This window comes from Carassius carassius, chromosome 20 (genome assembly GCF_963082965.1).
Source record: "Carassius carassius chromosome 20, fCarCar2.1, whole genome shotgun sequence".
NCBI lineage: Eukaryota > Metazoa > Chordata > Actinopteri > Cypriniformes > Cyprinidae > Carassius > Carassius carassius.
In genome coordinates, this window is record NC_081774.1 from 32,414,402 (window position 1) to 32,434,991 (window position 20,590).

Consider the following 20,590-nt stretch of genomic DNA (forward strand, 5'->3'; position numbering starts at 1 on the left):
GAATGCGCTAATGACGTATTCTGTCTGTGCAGACATGGAGCACAGAGGTATGCAAATACATATGCTGACAGGTAGGTAGGAAAGCTATTTAAAATGCTCGGACCGAGCATACATTTCTTGGTCCTACGACTTCCACAGAATATATAAATACAGATAAATAAATATAAACCACTTAACTTAATGACTACTATCGGGATGTGGGTAGATTTTCGACTAGTATAACAAAAAATGTTTCTGAAGACGATCACCTATTGCACCTTTAAACTACTTCAGTCTGTGTGCATTGAATTTACAATTTGTTAATTTTTACAATTTGAGTTGAATTACTGAAATAAATGAACTTTTCCACGGCATTCTAATTTATTGAGATGCAACTGCATATTTATAGCAATAGCCAACAATACATTGTGTGAGTCAGAATTATACAATACATACAAAACACAGAATACTGAACACAATACATACTGTACACACAAAATGATTAACTGATGATGTGATGCAAAGGCAGAGACATGAAAATTGAGTAGCACGGTAATAAATGCTCTTTTTGGAGTGAGAAGGATTGTTTTTAGGAAACATACAGACTGTTGTTGGAATACATTAAACTCTTGTCAAAATATCATTGACAATTGATTCCCCATAATTGAATATCTAATATCTAACGTAAAACAATGAATATATAAATTAATATTAATAAATAATAGTATAATAATAATAAATAATAATCGTGACTTTTAGCAGCTATTTTGGGAGAAACCACACTCGCTATATTTGGATTTTAGATTAAATGAGACGTTCTGTGATCAGGTGCAGTATTATCTCTGAATGGACTGTCATATGTCTTAAGTTACTCAGATGCTTGAAGGTCCTTCCACACTGAGGGCAAACGTGAGAGTTTTCTTGGGTGTGAATCCTTGTGTGTGTCTTCAGATGCTCTTTCTGAGTGCAGCTCTTTGGACAGCGATGTGAGGTCTCTCTCCGGTGTGGATCCTTCTGTGTCTCTTTAGGTCACCTTTATGAGTGACAAACTCTTTACCGCTGGCATTTAAAGACTCGTGTCCGCTTCTCTGAAACTGATGTTCCTCTTTCACCTCCATCAGCTCTGAAATCAACGTTTATCAAAAGGGACAAAACCAGTTACACAGCAGTTCATACAGACATTTACTGCTCTTTTAGCTGTCGCCAGAATTATCATTTCTGTCTGAGAGAAATTGATAAATGTGACATTAGGGTTTCTCAGATGATGGGTCTTAACTGTGTCAGTGTCTGAGATAAACTACATATTTTAACATGCGCACACACACTTTTTTTTTTTTTTTTTTTAAGTTTAGGCTGCTTAGAAACATGTAACAAACTTAATCTACAGGAATAATGTCTGTAACTCACAACCAGAGGAAAAAAGCAATGCCAACACAGACTGGGCAATTAAAACATTTACTTCTACAGAAGATGAATTAATGATTTAGACCTGTTTGTTGCTCAGCCTCCTTCATTACTCGTGTCTTCACTCTCCTCTTTAATAAACTCCATGTTTATAATATTGTGTTAAGTAGATCTCTCAGCTGTTTCACTTGGAGTTTTTCCTGCTGGTTTGCTCATGTTCAAGATGAATAATCACCCTTAAATAAATACATGCAGAATAAATCTTTCTGTTACTCATAACCCCATTACAGCAGAACAGTCATTCTACTTTCATTTCACTACTGTCGCTTTTATCGTTCTTGAGCGCTTTATTCGTGTAATGACGTGTAGTCCTTACTGTTGTGCTGCAGTACATCTGTAAAAGCTTTAAATCCATCTGAACACACTAAATACTGATGCGTTCAATACAACAACAAACCTGTCCGTCGCAGCATTATGACGCATCAAAACGCGCTTCAAAATAAAAGTCATGAAGCATACGTTCCGGGATACTACAACGACAACAAATACTACTAACAATAAAAATAATGAAATTGACAAATTATTAATTTCAATACCACATAAGTTTTTTTGTAATGATACATAAACAGTGTAATCATCTATTCTGAGTCCCGCTTGGTAGTATTTTTCACATCGTTGGACGACGTGTATTCTAATTTCACCAGATAAAAATTATCCCGTGACGTATATTTCATTATCAGTATAATATGGAAAGTGCGAACGAACAACTAACGACTTTTATTTGTATGCGTGCTGACGTCATAATCCCGCACCGGTTTGTGTGCTGGGATTCGATCGAGGTTTGTGGAATTGAATCCATCAGTGTTCAAGGCGTTTACATTGATTTAAAGCATTTTTCTTTCTTTATTTTTTTTTAGAAAAGTATTCCGAATTAAGGTAAAGTGTTAAATGTAATGTTTTATGTGAATTGATCTGCATTAATGGCTGTATAAACGATGTGTAAATCGCATCTAAACGAGTTGCAGAAATACTTTTTTTTTTAAATACTTATTTTATGAATTGTTTAATTATTACTTCATTATTCTCATCATCCTAAACATGTGCTAACAAGTAGAAAAACGTAAGGTTGGTGTGACATGATATTACAAACATGGAGTTTATTAAAGAAGAGAATGAAGAAATAAGAATTCCAGATCCATGCAGAGTGAAAGATGAAGAGACGGAGGAGAAAATAGGTTGGTTTCTATTCTCACGACTAACACTAGATGGAATTGCAGAATTAGCTTTAAGTTATTTAACGGCTGTTGCTTTGTGGCTTGATCCCCAGATTTTTTGTCTAAAATAGAATTTTTGACTATTTAATATGTTCATTTTTAGACTTGATGACGCCGAAAGAGGAAAGTCAAGAAATGAATGAAGTGGAGGAGAAACATCATGATTTCACCAGTGGAGAAAAATCCTTTAGCTGCACAGAGACCGAAAATAATTCCCCAAGAAAACAAAAAAGAAGTGTGAAAACAAGATCTAGAAGTAGTTTCACTTGCTCTCACTGTGGAAAGGGTTTCCTGCGTAAAGGACACCTTCATAGCCACATGAGAGTTCATACTGGAGAGAGTCCCTTTACCTGCCAGCAGTGCGGCAAGAGCTTTAATCAGAAAGGAAACCTTAAGAGCCACCTGCGAATTCACACCGGCGAGAGTCCTTTCACGTGCCATCAATGTGGAAAAAGTTTCACTCAGAAAGGAAACCTTAAAAGCCACATGAGATGTCACACCGGCGAGAGCCCTTTCACCTGCAGAGTCTGTGGAAAGAGCTTCTCGCTGAAGGGAAACCTTAATCACCACATGAGAGTCCATTCTGGAGAGAAGCCTTTCGCTTGCCCTCAGTGTGGAAAATGCTTCACACAGAAACAGTCTCTTAATTTCCACACAAGGATTCACTCTAGAGAGAACTGTTTTATATGCCACAGGTGTGGAAAGAGCTTCTCAGACATGGAGCATCTTAACAGACACGTGATCACTCACACTGGAGAAAAGCCTTTCAAATGCCTGCAGTGTGGGAAGAGGTTCAGATTAAACAAAAACCTTAAGAGTCACATGAGAGTTCACACCGGAGAGAAGCCGTACACGTGCACTCACTGCGGAAAGAGTTACGCTCAGAAAGGAAACCTTAATATTCACGTGCGCCTTCACACTGGAGAGCGACCGTTCGTCTGCCCTCATTGTGGGAAGGGTTTCACACACAAAGGAAACCTGAAGAGTCACATCAGATTTCACACTCGAGAGACGCCTTACACGTGTGTTCAGTGTGGAAAGAGTTACTCTTATCAGAAAGACCTGAAAAGTCATGCGCATGTTCATTCGGAGTTCATTCTGCAGTGTTCGGAGTGTGGCAAGAAGTTTGGAGACAAGATTAACTTCTTAAACCATCTGCGCATTCACACTGGAGAACGGATGTTTAACTGCGAATGCTGCAATAAAACGTTTCTTTTCCGGTCTCACTTAGAGATACACATGAAAAGCCACACTGACGAGAGATCTTATGCGTGTTCCTTGTGCGGAAAGGATTTTAAATGGCTTGGCAATCTGAAGTCACACCAGAAGATGAATGCTTGTGCCAGAGCGAGCCACTTGAAACAGCAGCAACAAATCCATACTGGAGAAAAAACAACGCATTTGACTGCTTCAGAAACGTCACAAACAGACGCGGTTCATGCAGGAGAGAAGCTCTACAGCTGCGCTTCATGTGGGATGAACTTCAGCACAACTATTTATCTGCTGGCTCATGAGAAAAGACACTGTCTGAAGCAGCCATAAAGAGCCCAGCTCATCTTCAGGGGAATGTTTAGCATGGAAATATACACGACGATGTCAGTGTGTTTGGTCTTAACGGACTATAGATCTGCTACACACATACAACATATATTTGACTCTGGAGCACAAATCAGTCATAAGAGTCAACTTTGTGAAATTGAGATTTCTGCATCATCTGAAAGCTGAATAAATCATCTCTCCAGTGATGTGTGGTTTGTTCGGAGGACAATATCTTGTCTGAGATACAACTATTTGTAAATCTGGAATCTGAGGGAGCAAAAACATCTAAATATTGAGAAAATCATCTTTAAAGTTGTTCAGATGAAGTTCTTAGCAATGCATATTACTAATCAAACATTAAGTTTTGATATATTTATGGTAGGAAATGTACAAAATATCTTCATGGAACATTATTTTTACTAAATATCCTAAAGATTTTTGACATAAGAAAAAGCTATAATTTTAACTCATACAATGTATTGTTGTCTATTGCTACAAATACACCTGTGCTACTGATGACTGCTTCCGTGCTGCAGGGACACATGAAATAACCTGTGTATATCGCCCTGTAGCAGATCTATACAGGTGGAGCTGGGGAAGGTGGAGGGGTTAGCTAGCACTAGCGGAGTATTTGAATACTGAACAGCAAGCTGATTGGCTGTTGATGAGAAAAGAAACCAATCAGCTAAGCTGTGTGATAATGATGTGATTGTGTTAGAGTTATCGAGTTTCATGGTAGAACTTTGGGTTTATTTGATATCTTCTTACATATTTTCTTTTGTTTGTATAAGTTCACAATAAAAATAATAATAATAATAAATTGTTGGTTTTATTCACAGAGATCATCAGTATGTGCTATATAAAGCCTTTATTGAACCCTTTTATTGGTTTTTATTTAACTTCTTTTTAAATGAATTTTTTAATAGCAGAAGTTTGGGTGAAAACTACATTACCCATACTGCTGCAACACAAATTCCACCAATCAGTTACAGCAAACAAAGTGCACCAAATAACATCTTACTCTTATGAAGCACAGCAAATCTAATCGAATTGGTTTTCCTAACACTCTCAAAATACATACATATGTGTATATACTTGCATATTTTGCCATAAACCAATTGCAAATAACTAGTTCACAGTCTTGAAGACATACAAAAGTTTATGCACCCCTGATCAACACTGAAAGAATACCTGTTTTCCAAAAGTCATGAAGTCATATATATATATATATATATATATATATATATTATATGAATCTTTTGTTTAAACAGTGTGTATTTCATTTTATTAGGGGGCAAGCACTGAAGGTGCGAAACCTATTGTATCTGTTCTCCTTCTGCACTGAAATTTGGCACACATCTCAATGTCCTTTGTCGATCCCATCATCATCAGAAAGCTCAGCTTATGTGATTTCACTTGTGGTGAAATACACCTTATGGATCTCTTGTTGATAGTGGAAATGGTTTTTGTTTACGGTCTCAACGAATGGCATGATGCCAAACTGCATCTGAGGCTGTATCCCTGCAAATGTGTGACATATTCACACCAGCCTTTGTATGTGCAATTGTCAACTCACACTGAAAAAAACTATTTGATAAACTTATTGATTAAAAGTGAAAATTGCAGTCATCTTTAATTACTCTCTGCTGCAGTCTGATGCTCCCTGACGTGCATAGTTCCTCGTTTTGCTCGGCTCTGTAGTTGCAGCTATATTTTTTGGTCTTATCTAAGCAGGCAACAACCACAAAAAAAGAAAAAAAAAACTTTTGTATGTTTATCAAATACACTCTTATTAAATAGCACTATTATTTGATAATAGAAGTTTTGTCAGTTTGACAGTTAGTCAAATACCAACTCTACCAAGACTATGACATCTCGTTTTAGATCTACCTTAAAACTCAGCCAATTTCCTATTCTATTCAGTTGACACCAATTAGACAATAATGAATAATCTACTATATACACTGTCATGCAAACATTTGGGCACCCTGAGCATAGATTCTGTCACTGGGCATGTTGCGGGTCTGCAGCACCACATGCTTCCTAGCGGCTAACTGTTGTGTGTACTCTGCTGTACATTTGTTATTGTGGTGCATTATAGGAGTTTCAAACACCACTACAAAGTGCTGTATCTGTAAAGATTATGTATGGTGGAACAATATCAGATCACATGTATTCTCCAACTTCTGTTGGAGATGTTATTTTTTTCAAGTGAGGTTGTATAAATTATTAAATTGAAGATTGCCAATAGCTGGAGCACACAAATGACACATACGTTTTATTTATATTTCAGAATATTTTTAATGACAATTCAAGAATGGCCAAGTCATTTTTCAGAGCCTGTGTTGATCGATTAACAACATTTTCCAATTAGTGGAGGATAATGTCAACGTTAACACGATTTTGGAGCAGGCATAAAACTCTCTTGGGTTCTTAGGAGGAAAGGATTATACAAAAGGATAGAATATTGTATATTGTCAGGGATCGTTTTCAACAGCGTTATCTTTGAAACCAATTTTCAAATGTCTGATTTTTCAGCCCCCCTAAAGATGGCTGTTGTGTGAATAAACAGCCAACAAAATCCTTAAACTTCCCTGGAGGACCATGAACAGACAGGGGAATTAAGATGTTTAACATGATCTTTAAGTCCAGTCCGAAAATATGATATGCTATGTTCCAGGAACTCGAGGGAGGTGATAAAGAGATGGATCTCCATGTCAGCCATTTAACATATTTTAATACTTAATACCTTCCTTAAAGAAGGTAATCCAACATTTACTCAAACTAAGGTACAGGAGAGGAGTTTAAGCTTTACAAGAGTTAGAAATGACAATACAGGACAATGCACTGAACTAAACAGAGGATTTAAATGCACACAGGATAATGAGAAGACAGATCATCATAATTGGTAATCATAGGAACAAACTAGACATGGGGAAAACACTAAAGCCTCGTTCACTGTCAGCCAAAATCCAATTTTGTGCATATCTGAGTGGAATCTGATTTGAATAACTGACTGTCCACACTGTTCATTCATTTTACAGAATATGAGTTGGTTAATATGACAATGCCGCTGTGAAATGCCTACGCTACAAATGACAATAACGAAAATACAGTTTGCAATACATATGTTGTGTTACAACATGACAACATGCTGACGTTGCACTGTATTATACAGTATTTTGCAGCAGCATTATTTAATTTTTTTAGGCAACATCAGAATTGCAGAAAGCTGGAATGTGTGGCTTTATTTAGTGGCTGCGTTTCCACTGTCGGGCCAAAAGCGTGCGTGCTAGTGTGTGCCAGGGCAGACGCGTTTCCACTGTCACTTCCGGTGCTTGATCATGCCTCAGCAGTTCTTCCTCGGGGCCAACGAAAACCTTGGGCCAAAGCGGGCCGGAGGAGTGGTTATTAACAAAGGCGCAGTTTCTCCGCGTCTGGAGAGCGTCAGCGCTGCAGATCATTTCATAAAGCTAACAGCGATAACACTAACAATACAAGTTGAGCTCAAAACTCCCTTTCAGTCAGCAGCCAGTGTTTGAAATAACTTGATCCAATGTGGATTATGATCCCCATACAAGGCAAAAATATTTATAAGCTATGCGCAGCGGAGCTTCTGACGCGACGGTGAAAACACAGCCCGATGCTATTAGCCCGGCCTGACCTGTTTAAAGCATTGGCTCGCACTGGCCCAACAGTGGAAAAGCAGCTAATGCTGCGGTCTCGGCTAATTTCAAAACTCAAAGTGGTATGTACAACTAGCACTATATGGTCTTTATCTGCTTAAATTGCACTTCACAATGACACAAGCTTGTTTCTGCAAAGTTCAGCATGTTTTCTACAACAATATCTGACTTATTTACATTTTACGTGGCATGAGGACGTGAAGGTATTTAATGCAAGAAAAATGTGTAAGCCAAGGCAGTTTGATTTACAGTGGTTTTCATATATAATGGTAGTGTACACTGGTTCAAAGCTTTACAGAAAATACTGAAGAAATATCTACCATTGGTCATCGCTGAACACTTCCATTTAGAGCTTCACAAAAAAATGTTATTCGTTATTATACCCCCCAGTGAGCTATCCCAAAGCAAGTCCTTCATAAGGTGATAGTCCTAAAGAAAAATTGCCTGGTTTCTCTTAAGGTTATGAGTAGTTCAAAGAGGTTTCTTTCTACGTTGAGGGCATGTTTAGAGGGGCAGTATGTTATATTGACAATGACATTGCGAATTAGCATGTTTCCTAAACATCTGCAAACTTATTGCGCTATTGTAATGCTTTAGTCAAAAAGGACTTAAGGACTCTCTTCAAAGTGAGTTTCTACATGACTCTGAAGGATTGCTTGACGACTGAAACTCTTTTCACATAATGGACACACGTAAGGCTTCTCCCCAGAGCGAATTCTTATCGGACGATCTACATCATTTGTAAATTTCTTGTCAGTTAGGTGGCATGTGAAAGGCTCCTCATCGGCGTGAGTTCTCATGTGCCACTTAAGGCTTGCTTTAAGGGGGAAACGCTTCCCACACTGTTGACACGCGTAAGGCTTCGCTACGGTGCAAGTTCTTTTCTGACTCTCAACATCTGCATTTTCTGTACATTTCTTGTCGGTTTGACGGCATTGTAAAAGTTCCTCTACAGTGTGAGTTTTCAAGTGCCATGTAAGGCTTCCTTTATGTGTGAAACGCTTTCCACACTGTTGGCACACGTGAGGCTTCTCTCCAGTGTGGATTCTCAGGTGATCATTAAGGTGTCCTCTGTGAATGAAGTTCTTTTTGCAGTGATGGCATGTGAATGGTCGGTCTACAATGTGAATTCTTATATGATCATTAAGGTGCGCTTGTTGAATTAATTTCTGTCCAGTTTGATGGCATGCAAGGTTAATGGCAGAGTGAGTTCTCAGGTGAACATTCATGTTTCTTTTCTTACTGAAACTCTCTCCACACTCATGGCACTTGAACGGTCTTTCTCCAGTGTGAATTCGCAGGTGAATGTTAAAGGTTCCTTTCTGACTGAAGCTCTTTCCACATAGATGGCATGTGAAGGGCTTCTCTCCGGTGTGGGTTCTCATGTGTTCATTCAGGTGTCCTCTTTGATTGAAACCCTTTCCACATTGATTGCATGAGTAAACATAGTCTTTAGAGTGAGTTTTCATGTGACACTTAAACTTTCTGACACATGTGAATCTTTTTCCACAATGAAGACAAGTCGAAGGGTTCTCTTCGGTGTGAATTCTTCTATGAATCTGAAGTTCCCTTTTATAGGCGAAACTCTTCCCGCACACGTTGCAAGTGAAAAGTCCTTCAGTGTGGATTCTCATGTGCCACTTCAGGCTTCCTTTATGCGTGAAACTCTTTCCACACTGATCGCATGTGAACGGTTTCTCCCCGGTGTGTATCCTTAAGTGAACATGAAAGTATCCTTTATGACTGAAACTCTTTTCACAGTGAGGGCATGTGAATGGTTTCTCTCCAGTGTGAACTCTTAAGTGATCATTAAGGTGGCCTTTATGAAGGAAACTCTTTCCACACTGATGGCATTTGAAAGGATGCATTCTAACGTAACGCTTAAACGTTTCTTCGGAGTGGATTTTCATGTGCCATGTCAGGCTAGCTTGATGTGTGTAACTCTTTCCACAGTGAGTGCATGTGTAAGGCTTCTCTCCGGTGTGAATCCGTAAGTGATCGTTAAGATGTCCTTTGTGAATAAACCTCTTTCCACACTGAGAACACGAGAAGGGCTTCTCTCCAGTGTGACTCCTCATGTGAATATTAAGTTGTCCTTTATGACTGAAGATCTTTTCACAGTGAGGGCATGTAAACTGATTCCTTTTAGTGTGGATTTTCATGTGACTCTTGAGTTTTTCTTGCTGTGTGAAAACTTTTCCACACTGAGAGCCAGTTAAAGGGCTTTCTTCAGTGTGGATTTTCATGTGCCATGTCAGGCTAGCTTGATGTCGGAAACAATTTCCACAGTGAGTGCATGTGTAAGGCTTCTCTCCGGTGTGAATCCGTAAGTGTTCGTTAAGATGTCCTCTATGTATAAACCTCTTTCCACACTGAGGACACAAGAAGGGCTTCTCTCCAGTGTGACTCCTCATGTGAACATTAAGTTGTCCTTTATGATCGAAACGCTTTTCACAAAGATGGCACTGGAAAGGCCTCTCTCCAGAGTGGATTTTTACGTGATTTTGAAGAGTTAGTTTACTAGTGAAACTCTTTCCACATTGATGGCATGTGCAAGGTCTCTTTCTGGTGTGAAATGATTGTAAAAGATTTTCATTTAAAGGTTCTTCTTCAGCTATACAATTTTCAGGTGTCTGTAAATGCTGACCGTCTTCAACTTCATTCAGTTCTTGACTTTCCTCTTTCACTTCCAACAGACCTACAATTAATAACAATAAATTGACAAAAATCAGAAAGGGGAGACCAAAAAATGCCAATACATCAAGCCCAAATAAAAACAGATATTAAAAGACACCAAGTAACTATTTTGTGTGTTTTATGTTTAGTGTGCAATGTGTTCATTCAGTCATTATCAACACTTTCAGTTCTTCAGTCCTGACGCTATTGTCATTTAATGTATTTTTTTAATAGCATTTTTTTCCTGTCAAATTAGTAATATGGACAAAAAATCAAATCAATTTAATAAACATTCCAAAAAATGCATCTTTTAAAATTTATTCGTTTAATTAACTAAACCGTTTTATAAATTGATTTATCACAGTTTTTAGTTAGTGTTGTCACGGTACCAAAATTTCAGTATTCGGTACCGATACCAGTGAAAATCCACGGTTCTCGGTACCAAAGCAAAGCACAAAATATGCTAAAAAAAACACACTTTTTATCACTAAAAATAAAACCAATGCCATTCTTTATACTTATTTACAATTGTGTTTTCAGTTTTACAAGTAATATAATTATGAAAAACAGTAAACAAGTTTCACCCAAATTTTAGTTGTCTTTTAATTTATGAAATTTAAACATTACATTTTTTGGTCAATAAAGAGGATTTGCTATTAATGCCTTTATGTAAAAATGAACTTTTATTTTGCAACCCTCTACGCACACCTTGACAATATAGTCGCCAGTGGCTAGTAAAATGTTTCGTTTACTCGCCAGACTGATAGACTATTTTACACACACACACACACATATGATTCCAATCAGCTTATCTTTGTAAAATGGCACAGCTTCTTAAATCTTAGCTTCTTAATCAGTCAGTCAACATTATATTATGGTATTAAGCACTATTTAATGATAGAACTTTAGTGATTAGAACTAAAACTTGATAACCATGTATGAATGCATATTTGTCATTTTAACTGAACTTAAGACTGGTGGTGATACTTAAGATATTTTTGGTCATTGAGGGTTTCTGTAAAAAAAATAAAATAATAGATCATATTAATTATTTAAAAAATAATAATACTAATACTAATTCTACTACCATACTAACTATATACAATGCACTATGGATTGATGAGCTGCTGGGCTCATGAATATTAATCACGTTATCTGCGTTCGGTCAAACAGATTTGCTGAAATCAAAACAGGGATGGTAATAGATGAGCGCCAGCCAATGAAATTGCCATTTGCACATTAGCTCCGCCCACTACCTGAGAAACCGGCATATCTTCTGCTTGTTCCAAATAGTTGAATCATTCTAAATGAACTCCATTATTTTGACAGGAGGAAACAACAAATAATATAGTTAACATGTAGCGTGTCGATTCAGCGTGGTAAGACTCTCGCTCTCTGTGCATGTGTGAGAAACAGAGCTATAAATAAAGCATTGTTGAAATAGGCTATAAATATTTAAACAAGGGCTGGGCAGTATATTGAGTTTATACAACATTGCTATATTTTTTAGAAGCCTTTTGGTGTGAGACAATACTGTTATATTGATGCGAGAATATCTGAAAAATAGTGGAGAACACACAGTGAGCTGCTCCGGGGCAAGTTCATAATCCAATTTGACCTAAACATGAGTCATGCTTATATTAAGGGCTTTAAATTCACTTGTAAGATAGTTACCATGTAGTTTAAAGGGCATTGCCCTGTTAGATGCTCTGAAAGATACTTGTGCTGCCGACAGATAGCCTTGTGCAGTTTAATGTGTTTTAGAGAAGTGGCTGAAAGAAAACCGCTGGGAAAGAAAACACAAGTGTACAGTGTATTGGATCTGGGCAGCTCTTAAAGTGACAGCAGTCTAATATATTCCTGCTGTTTGTCGTTCATGTTAATCAAAAAACTAAAGATGGAAATTCTCTCACTGCTCGTCTAAATCACTTTTGTCATTTTAAAAATAAAAAAATATATATATTTAATTTACACCTTCAAGAATATGCAGTGTTTTTATATATTTGATTACTTTATACAATGTAGCATATCTTTTTTATTTGTCCTACTGTAGTTTTTTATCTCCTATTGCTTGTGATAAGTATTCTTATTTTATTGCTGTCTGTTTACTTGTCTTCAGCGAGCTTGACATTTTTTATTTTAGGCTAGTTTATTTTTTTGTGATATTGGCACTTGTGACAATAATTGTGAACTTTTAATAGTATAAACATTTTTTATATCATCAAAGCAAAAATAACTATATTGTTACCACGAAATAAAATTACTATTAAAAATGTTAATTATATGTATTGGTCATATTGCCCAACCCTATTAGAAAGTCATAGAAATATTTATATTTTGCTGTCAGGAGTGCATGAGCCTTTCTGCATGCAATTCTCTGCTAAACTTCACAGACTTAAGTAAACAACCACCATCGCACACAAATGCACACCAAACAAGACAGTGTACAACAGTAAAAGAGCGCAATAATTGGGACTAAAAAAAAAAATCTGTAATATTTGCATTTGTGCAATAAATTTGCCATGTGTAGAATTTTAAACTTACAAGTAAGTGATAGTGATAGTATTAACCATAAAGTGAGTGTGATGAGGAAATCAAAATATTAAAAAAATTATTTTGCTTTAATGTTTTTTTTTTTGCAATCAGACAATTTTAGAATGTAATGTGATTTTTTTTTGCACTTAATATATATATACACACATAGTCTACATACAACTATACAACTTTTTTATCTCACTACCTTTAATATAAGCATTGTTTTGTTGGACAACATTGGGCATGATGTAGAAGACTATATCGCATATTTTATTTTTTGTCCATATCACTAAGCCCTAATTTAAGCACATTGACATATACAATATATTCCAAATAACCTGCAAATACATGCATTTACTATGTTTCCTTTCAAGTAACATCTGGTGCAATAAACAATCTTTGAGTAGTTAGCCCTTTTTTGGCCTAAGAAAACACACATTATGAGAAATATAACCAATTTTTATTGAACTGTTTCAAAAACCAACCTATTTGTTCCTCAGTTTCTTCATCTTTCACTTTGCAGGGTTCTGGATCAGTCGAGTCTTCAGGCTCCTCTTTAAAAAACTCCATGACATGAAGATGTATCTTCTACCTTTCTCAAAGACGTCTGTGTCACGTTAAAGATGACTGAAATAGTTAACAGAAAGGAATAAAGAGCCAAGTGAATAGCTCTGGTCCTCGTGTGTGGACGCGTTACACTGGAAACAAAATAACACTCGCACATTTTGGCGCCATTTACTATAAGCACACAAAGCGTTACATTATCACGCTGAAATACACTCATTTTACATTACCAACCAACGCAAAATTGGTACATAGTGGAAAACATTACTTGGAAATAGCTTTAAACAAAAATTTACGTTTAACGCACCTTAAACGCTGAATATCTCGAAACAAAAACCTCTTCTCTGTCCAAAGAATACAGCAGAGGGCGGAGTCCCGGCGCCTGCGTGATGACGTCAGAGCGATTCCGCGAGGAAAAATAAAACAAAACGGTTTCGCTTCTAAACGAACTACATTTTTTTTATATAAAGAAAATCAGTTGTCAGCTCATCTTTTTTATTGTCCAGATTTGTTTAAAAATTATATCCTGCTTTAATATTTTGTTACTTTTTCTATTGTAATCATAATGTAAAACACATTGGAGATATATATATATACACATTACAGTATACCAGTAGTACCTAAGTTTCAGGGACGTGCGGTCAGGGTAGGCAGTGCCTCACCAAAGGAAATGCTGACATTACATTTATTAATTCCAAGAGCTTTATTAATTCACCACATTATTAATTGCATTAATTTTATTCCAAATATTATTTTTTGTAACAAAAATTTTCAGGAATACACATAATATACTCATTTTGCCATTGTTTGCTCCTAAAAACCGTTGTTTCATGCAGGAAATTCAAAAGCCATGGCCATTGAGGCAGAGGCGAGCGGTGCCTCTTTGGTCCATAGAACGTAGTTTATGTAGATTTGCGCATGCGCAGTCAGTTCTCATGCTGTCTTGAATTATCAACATTGAGGCAGAGACCGACGAGCTTGCTTCATGTCACGTGATCTACTCGCTCTCACTCAATCCGCGCGCTTCCCGAATACTAGCATCTAGTATAGCCTACTTGCGTGTCGGTGTGTGCGCCTAGCAGTTTGTAGGAGCGAATAAGCTGTTTTTGTACTTTAAAGCTGTACTGCTGACGCAATGTTTTCTGACTGTAGCCTGGTGCACCGTCACCAGAATAAAAGTGTATGTGTGTGTGTGTGTGTGTGTGTGTGTGCCGTGGCTGCCTGTGCGCGTTTGCGCATTTTGATGGAGTGACTTAAGCTGCCGCGCCGCCTCCTTTTCTGTGTCCCGCACAAAACATTTGTTTGTTGTATAAGTCATAAGATAGATGTGTCCATTAATTTGATTATTATATTTGATTGTGCATTAGCCTCACATGACTGACTTTGCTGAATGCAGGCAGCGATCTGATGATGCCTAAAATGAACTTGGGTTGCTAAATTAACTGAATGAATATATGAACATATATTCCACACATTGATAGGTCACAGCCTACCCATGACAAGATTTCACCGCACGTTACTGCTAAGTTTGATGCGTGACCAACTTCAAGGATGGGCTAAAACTCATCTCTTCAATCTTTATTTGACCCTCTAACTCTATAGAACTCTCTATTCTAATTCTATTCTTCAAAAAATAAGCCACTTTTGACTTACACTCTATTCCTTTACCAACTGCTTTTCTTGCAAAAATAAATAAATAAATAAAAAAAAAAATAACAGTAGCTTCTCTAATCTTTTTATCTATGTTTTCATTGAACAGTAAGCTCCTGATATTTATAATAGATAAATATTGCTGAAATCTGGGATGTTTTCTATAATATCACCTTATTTTTTGGATATTCACATTTATCGACATCACCACATGGACTAAAATAATCAAAACCATACTACTTTTAATGAATAAACGCAGAAAAACACAATCCTAACTCAAAATGTTGCAGCTGACCGCTTGTGATCTTAATCCAGGTCAAGGTGTAAACGGCCACAAATCAAAATCAACAAGGACAAAAATGGATGGATGTCAAATATAAACATATTTTTATGTTTTAATTGATATGGACTCATGAAATCTGAAATCTTTCTGAACATTTTCTGAAGGTAAATGAAGTATTGTAGTGTTTGCCTTTTTAATAATGGGATAGTTCATCCAGAAATGAAAATTGTCAGTATTTACTCACCTTAATATTGTTCCAAACCTGTATGAGTTTATTTCTTCTGTTGCAGTTAATGGCTGCTGCCAACTGCTTAGTTACAGATATATTTAGGCGAACGATTCTGTTAATCGTAAATACTATAATTTTTTATATAGATACCTAAAAGCCATATTGTTGTATTTTTACCATGGTATTGAGGTGCACAGTATGTGTTATTTTAACTGATAAACATGATTGAACTGTATACTACATGGAAGAACAATGACTAATAAAAAAAAAAAAAACTTTCACCAGAATAAAATGTTTAAATTTCACCAGATAAAATGAGGGTGCTACAGTTTTAATGACGGAGGGTACTGATTTTGATAATGAACAAAAACTTGCATCTGCATGCCAACTCAAGTGACAACTACTATCAAATATGCATTTCTAAGAGACAAAAACAGTAATATCATAATGAATATTATTAGGCAACACAAACCTGTTTCTTGATTTGAAACTATATCACTCGAGAGAACATACAGAAATTTAATTTTAAGATATCTATATTGTTAAAGGGTACATAACATACACAGTTTCACCCAATCTCATGTTAATCTTGAGGACCTATAGAGTAGTACTGCATTCTTCATATATCCAAAAAGTCTTTAGTTTTATCATATTCATAAAAGAAATATACAGCTTTCCGATTCTTTCCGGCTGGCTGTGTGCCGTGGGCGGAGCTATTCACCTTATTCCGCCCCGCCCACTTTTAAAACTTCGCATTTCCGCATTTTGTCATCCGACTTCTGCTAAACTGATACGGCACATCTGGTAACTAGTTCAGTAGTTGTAAGATTGTTTATAGCTAGATATATGACTGGCGAAATGACAAAGAACGTAAATACCGTAAATGTTATAAATTGGCAGCATGATGAAAACTTATGGGGATCAAATGGTCTCAAATTGTCCCATCCATCGTCACTGTTAACGTGGGTAGACAAAATTAAGAAGTGGCCAGAGGTAACTTATATATTTAACTACTTCGTCCTGTCAGAAAGAGTTGATGGAGCAGCAAGGAAAAATTAGAAAAGTACAGTGGTCTACTATTATTTACATAGTTGGAAAGTGGGTCGTGTACGGTTATACAGCGAGGGTGATTTCGTCTTTTTAAAAGCTAATGTGCACCCAGTCATCACCCCCAGCAGTCCAAAGCACTCGGCGTGGAGCTGGTCAGTGAGCAGGGAGCGGTGAAGACTACTGGATGTGCCTGCATCGCTGGTTTGGGAAGATCATGTACCCTCGATATTATGGAAGGTAAGACTATCACACACATCATTATTTATTATTCATGAAAATATCTTGCAGCGATTGTGTTATTAATATACCCTAAGTGTTATAAATGTTTAAAAGTATATTAACGTGTTTGTGACACACACATCTGCTGACCTGATGACCATCATCAGACTAAGTATCTTGTCTAATATCGTAATTGTACACTGGAGTGAGGTAAGTGAACGTTTAGAGACACCTCCTACTGACCATCCTGTACAATTTCACCATTTAATTTCCATATGTAATAAACCAAGATGGAATTAACTTGCAAATTTGACATGGCTTATTCCTTCAAATCATAGATTAAAAATATCATATTAATATATATATATATATTAAAAAAACTATTCACAGCAGGTAACTTCTGGAGACTTTCAGCGAGATCAGGGGCATGTGGATCTGATCACCCTCACAGCTGTCCACTGCATCACTGCGGTCATCGATGCCTCTGTGGAAATAATTAAACATTTTTACATTAGTACTTAAAATATAGCATGAGAATTAATATATGATGGGACCCCAACTAAGCACAGTTTGCGTGTGTGTGTGTGTGTGTGTGTGTGAGAGAGAGATGCACTAAAAACAAAACATTATACATAACTGTAGTGTTCAAACGTAGGTCAATATCTGAATGAGAAATGTAGCTAGCCGGCCTGCTATCACCTACAATATCTGTAATTTAAAGGAATAATGTGAGCTATTGTAATGTACCATAATATCTTGTACTACCGTAAAAATGAAATAAATAGGTGGACAATGGTAATCATGCAAAATTCGTTGTACTTCGTTAACTGCTTGTTACTGATCTTAAATGTATTCATAGAACAGACTTATATGATGAATGATATATGATTAATGAAATTAAATGAAATTATTTTATAAAATCTAACATTAGGTGAGCAAGCACATAGCTAGCGAAGTTAAGGTTAGCTTACCTGAATCTGACAACCTTTACAGCACCCGGCGTGACTTCTTTACCGGATCACTGTAACCGAGTGGTGGGTGTAAATTGTAAAGTGCACCACAACACTCTGACCGCTTCACATTGTGTTCGTTACATTGTTGGTGCAATTGTTCTTTTAAATACAATTGTTATGCAGACCGTAACTGAGCATATAATACTTGATATATTCGCATTCTGTTACCTAGCCACTAGCTTAGGTACGTTACGTCAAGTCCCTCATCCGAAGTAAGATGACAAAACGAACGCAATGTTGGCACCGTTTTTTGCCATGGAAAATAAGGTGAATAATACTGATGTTTCGTGTTGTTTCCATTAACATATATTCACTTATGTGCTGATTTCTGAAAAATCTGATGCAATTGTACTTAAACGAATGGTATCTTTTTATCACAGGGACGGCTACATGTTTTAATAGCAAACGATGTGCAAATCCAGCGTCAACTTGGGCCTTGTTTATAAAACATTCGTCACTCAAATGACCAGAACACACAAACGCACTTGATACACTTCGTTGCTGCCCCGGAAAAACAAACTGCATCCACTGTTCGTGTAACGCTGGGTTCTTGGGGAAGCTGAACACGGTAAACTTTCCCTCACATCCAAAAACGAACTCATTTGGAGGCTGTACATTTTCCCTCACGTGTGTGCGTGTGAAGGAAATAGTCCGGGGTCGGCTCGTGGTATTTTATTCAATCTTCCAAAATAACAAACACTCACGCCACATGCGCGTCAACATTAAACTTCAGTAACTGTATCACAATACTCTTGAAGCAGATGCTTTTCGTCGCTCTTGTGTTCCACTCCTCAGCCACGAGTCATCAGCTCTCTCTCTCCTCTCGCTGGTTTCCAACCGGCTTATATGCAGGATTCCCACGCCAATTACTGCAACGAGACCCAGCTGTTAGTCATTCTGCACCTGAACCACTTCCTGCCGCTCGTCTCTTCACTCTCTCTCGTCGCAGACATCGCTAAACCACGCCTTCCCCGCCACATACCCCCAACGCCCGACTGGGAACCCGACGGGGAACCATCCGGCCTGTAGCCCCCCCCCCCCATCCTGGAGAGGAAGTCAGCCACAGCCATCTGCGCCCCGGCCTGTGAATCACCTTGAACTTGAAGGGCTGAAAAGCGAGATACCAACGGGTAGTGTTGTCAAAAAAAAAAAAACGGTACTTCGGTACCAACTCAGTACTAAAAAATGAAAATGTGACGGTACCAGGTTTCTTTAAGTACCGGTGGTACCGAGGACCCGGTCAACCCGGATCTTGATGCAGACAGCGCCATGATTTCCGCAAAGTAGACAACGCGGACGGAATCTGAAAATCTGAATCCTGCGTGTTCTACGCGTACTGTGTGTGTGAATGAATGAATGGTTTGTTACTACATAGACTTGAAGCGCGTGGCGCTTGCAGTAATGAGCACATAAATACATAAACATCACCACAACTGTTCTGAGACACTTCACAAGCATTTTACGGTTTCATTTGAGTAAAGCCGGTGTCAATTTAAAGGTATTCACAGCAACCCATCAAAACAACCTCTACATTGAGAGTAAATCACTCGCATATGCGACTAAATTTTACTCTGGGCGACTAAATTATTTCTATTGTTAGCCATTGGCTAATAAATTCTAGATTTTACTCGCCGCTGTGTGTGTTCAAGGCCATTATAAGATTAGCACATTTTCACTCGCTGAACACTGACTGAGCGCTTCAGAGTTCACTCTCCATCAAGCGATCTGTACTTTTCAGTTCATCTCAATGGATGCACAGTACACCTGTATTCTACACTCTGTAAACTCTGTGTGAAGGTGCTCTTACCATGTGAGAGTCTTACCACGCTGAATCGACACGCTACATGTTAACTATATTATTTGTTGTTTCCTCCTGTCAAAATAATGGAGTTCATTTAGAATGATTCAACTTTTTCGAACAAGCAGAAGATATGCCGGTTTCTCAGGTAGTGGGCGGAGCTAATGCACAAATGGCAATTTCATTGGCTGGCGCTCATCTATTACCATCCCTGTTTTGATTTCAGCAAATCCATTTGACCGAACGCAGATAACGTGATTAATATTCATGAACCCCGCAGCTCATCAATCCATAGTGCATTGTATATAGTTAGTATGGTAGTAGAATTAGTATTAGTATTATTATTTTTTTTTTATAATTAATATGATCTATTATTTTTTTTTTTTTTTTTACAGAAAACCTCAATGACCAAAAATATCTTAAGTATCACCACCAGTCTTAAGTTCAGTTAAAATGACAAATATGCATTCATACATGGTTATCAAGTTTTAGTTCTAATCACTAAAGTTCTATCATTAAATAGTGCTTAATACCATAATATAATGTTGACTGACTGATTAAGAAGCTAAGATTTAAGAAGCTGTGCCATTTTACAAAGATAAGCTGATTGGAATCATATGTGTGTGTGTGTGTGTAAAATAGTCTATCAGTCTGGCGAGTAAACGAAACATTTTACTAGCCACTGGCGACT

The 20,590-nt window shown here is 37.3% G+C and overlaps 2 protein-coding genes across 5 annotated transcripts; one reads left to right on the forward strand and one right to left on the reverse strand.

Annotated features, from left to right (window-relative positions):
* Positions 1–2,183: 2,183 nt before the first annotated feature.
* On the forward strand, positions 2,184–4,402 carry si:ch211-241e1.5 (uncharacterized protein LOC567583 homolog). Its single transcript, XM_059502581.1, has 2 exons — positions 2,184–2,618; positions 2,761–4,402. The coding sequence occupies exons 1-2, from the start codon at positions 2,534–2,536 to the stop codon at positions 4,197–4,199; spliced, it is 1,524 nt and encodes a 507-aa protein (XP_059358564.1). The 5' UTR covers positions 2,184–2,533; the 3' UTR covers positions 4,200–4,402.
* A 4,024-nt stretch (positions 4,403–8,426) lies between these two features.
* On the reverse strand, positions 8,427–14,069 carry LOC132096894 (oocyte zinc finger protein XlCOF6-like). Of its 4 annotated transcripts, none has more exons than XM_059502572.1 (3): positions 13,965–14,069; positions 13,579–13,720; positions 8,427–10,580 (listed from the first exon to the last, which is right to left on the reverse strand). In XM_059502572.1, exons 2-3 carry the CDS (start codon positions 13,661–13,663, stop codon positions 8,491–8,493), a joined length of 2,175 nt encoding a protein of 724 aa, XP_059358555.1. In that variant the 5' UTR covers positions 13,664–13,720; positions 13,965–14,069; the 3' UTR covers positions 8,427–8,490. The 4 variants fall into 4 exon arrangements, with proteins under 4 accessions (XP_059358555.1, XP_059358557.1, XP_059358556.1 ...); XM_059502574.1 differs by having other exon boundaries at positions 13,579–13,700; positions 13,965–14,009; XM_059502573.1 differs by having other exon boundaries at positions 13,579–13,791; positions 13,965–14,009.
* Positions 14,070–20,590: the final 6,521 nt, after the last annotated feature.

Coding starts and splice junctions, on each gene's coding strand:
- si:ch211-241e1.5 (XM_059502581.1), top strand. CDS start 2,534: ATGGAGTTTATTAAAGAAGAGAATGAAGAAATAAGAATTCCAGATCCA. Junction 2,619..2,760: donor AGAGACGGAGGAGAAAATAG/GTTGGTTTCTAT, acceptor GTTCATTTTTAG/ACTTGATGACGCCGAAAGAG.
- LOC132096894 (XM_059502572.1), bottom strand. CDS start 13,663: ATGGAGTTTTTTAAAGAGGAGCCTGAAGACTCGACTGATCCAGAACCC. Junction 10,581..13,578: donor AGAAACTGAGGAACAAATAG/GTTGGTTTTTGA, acceptor TATTAATTGTAG/GTCTGTTGGAAGTGAAAGAG.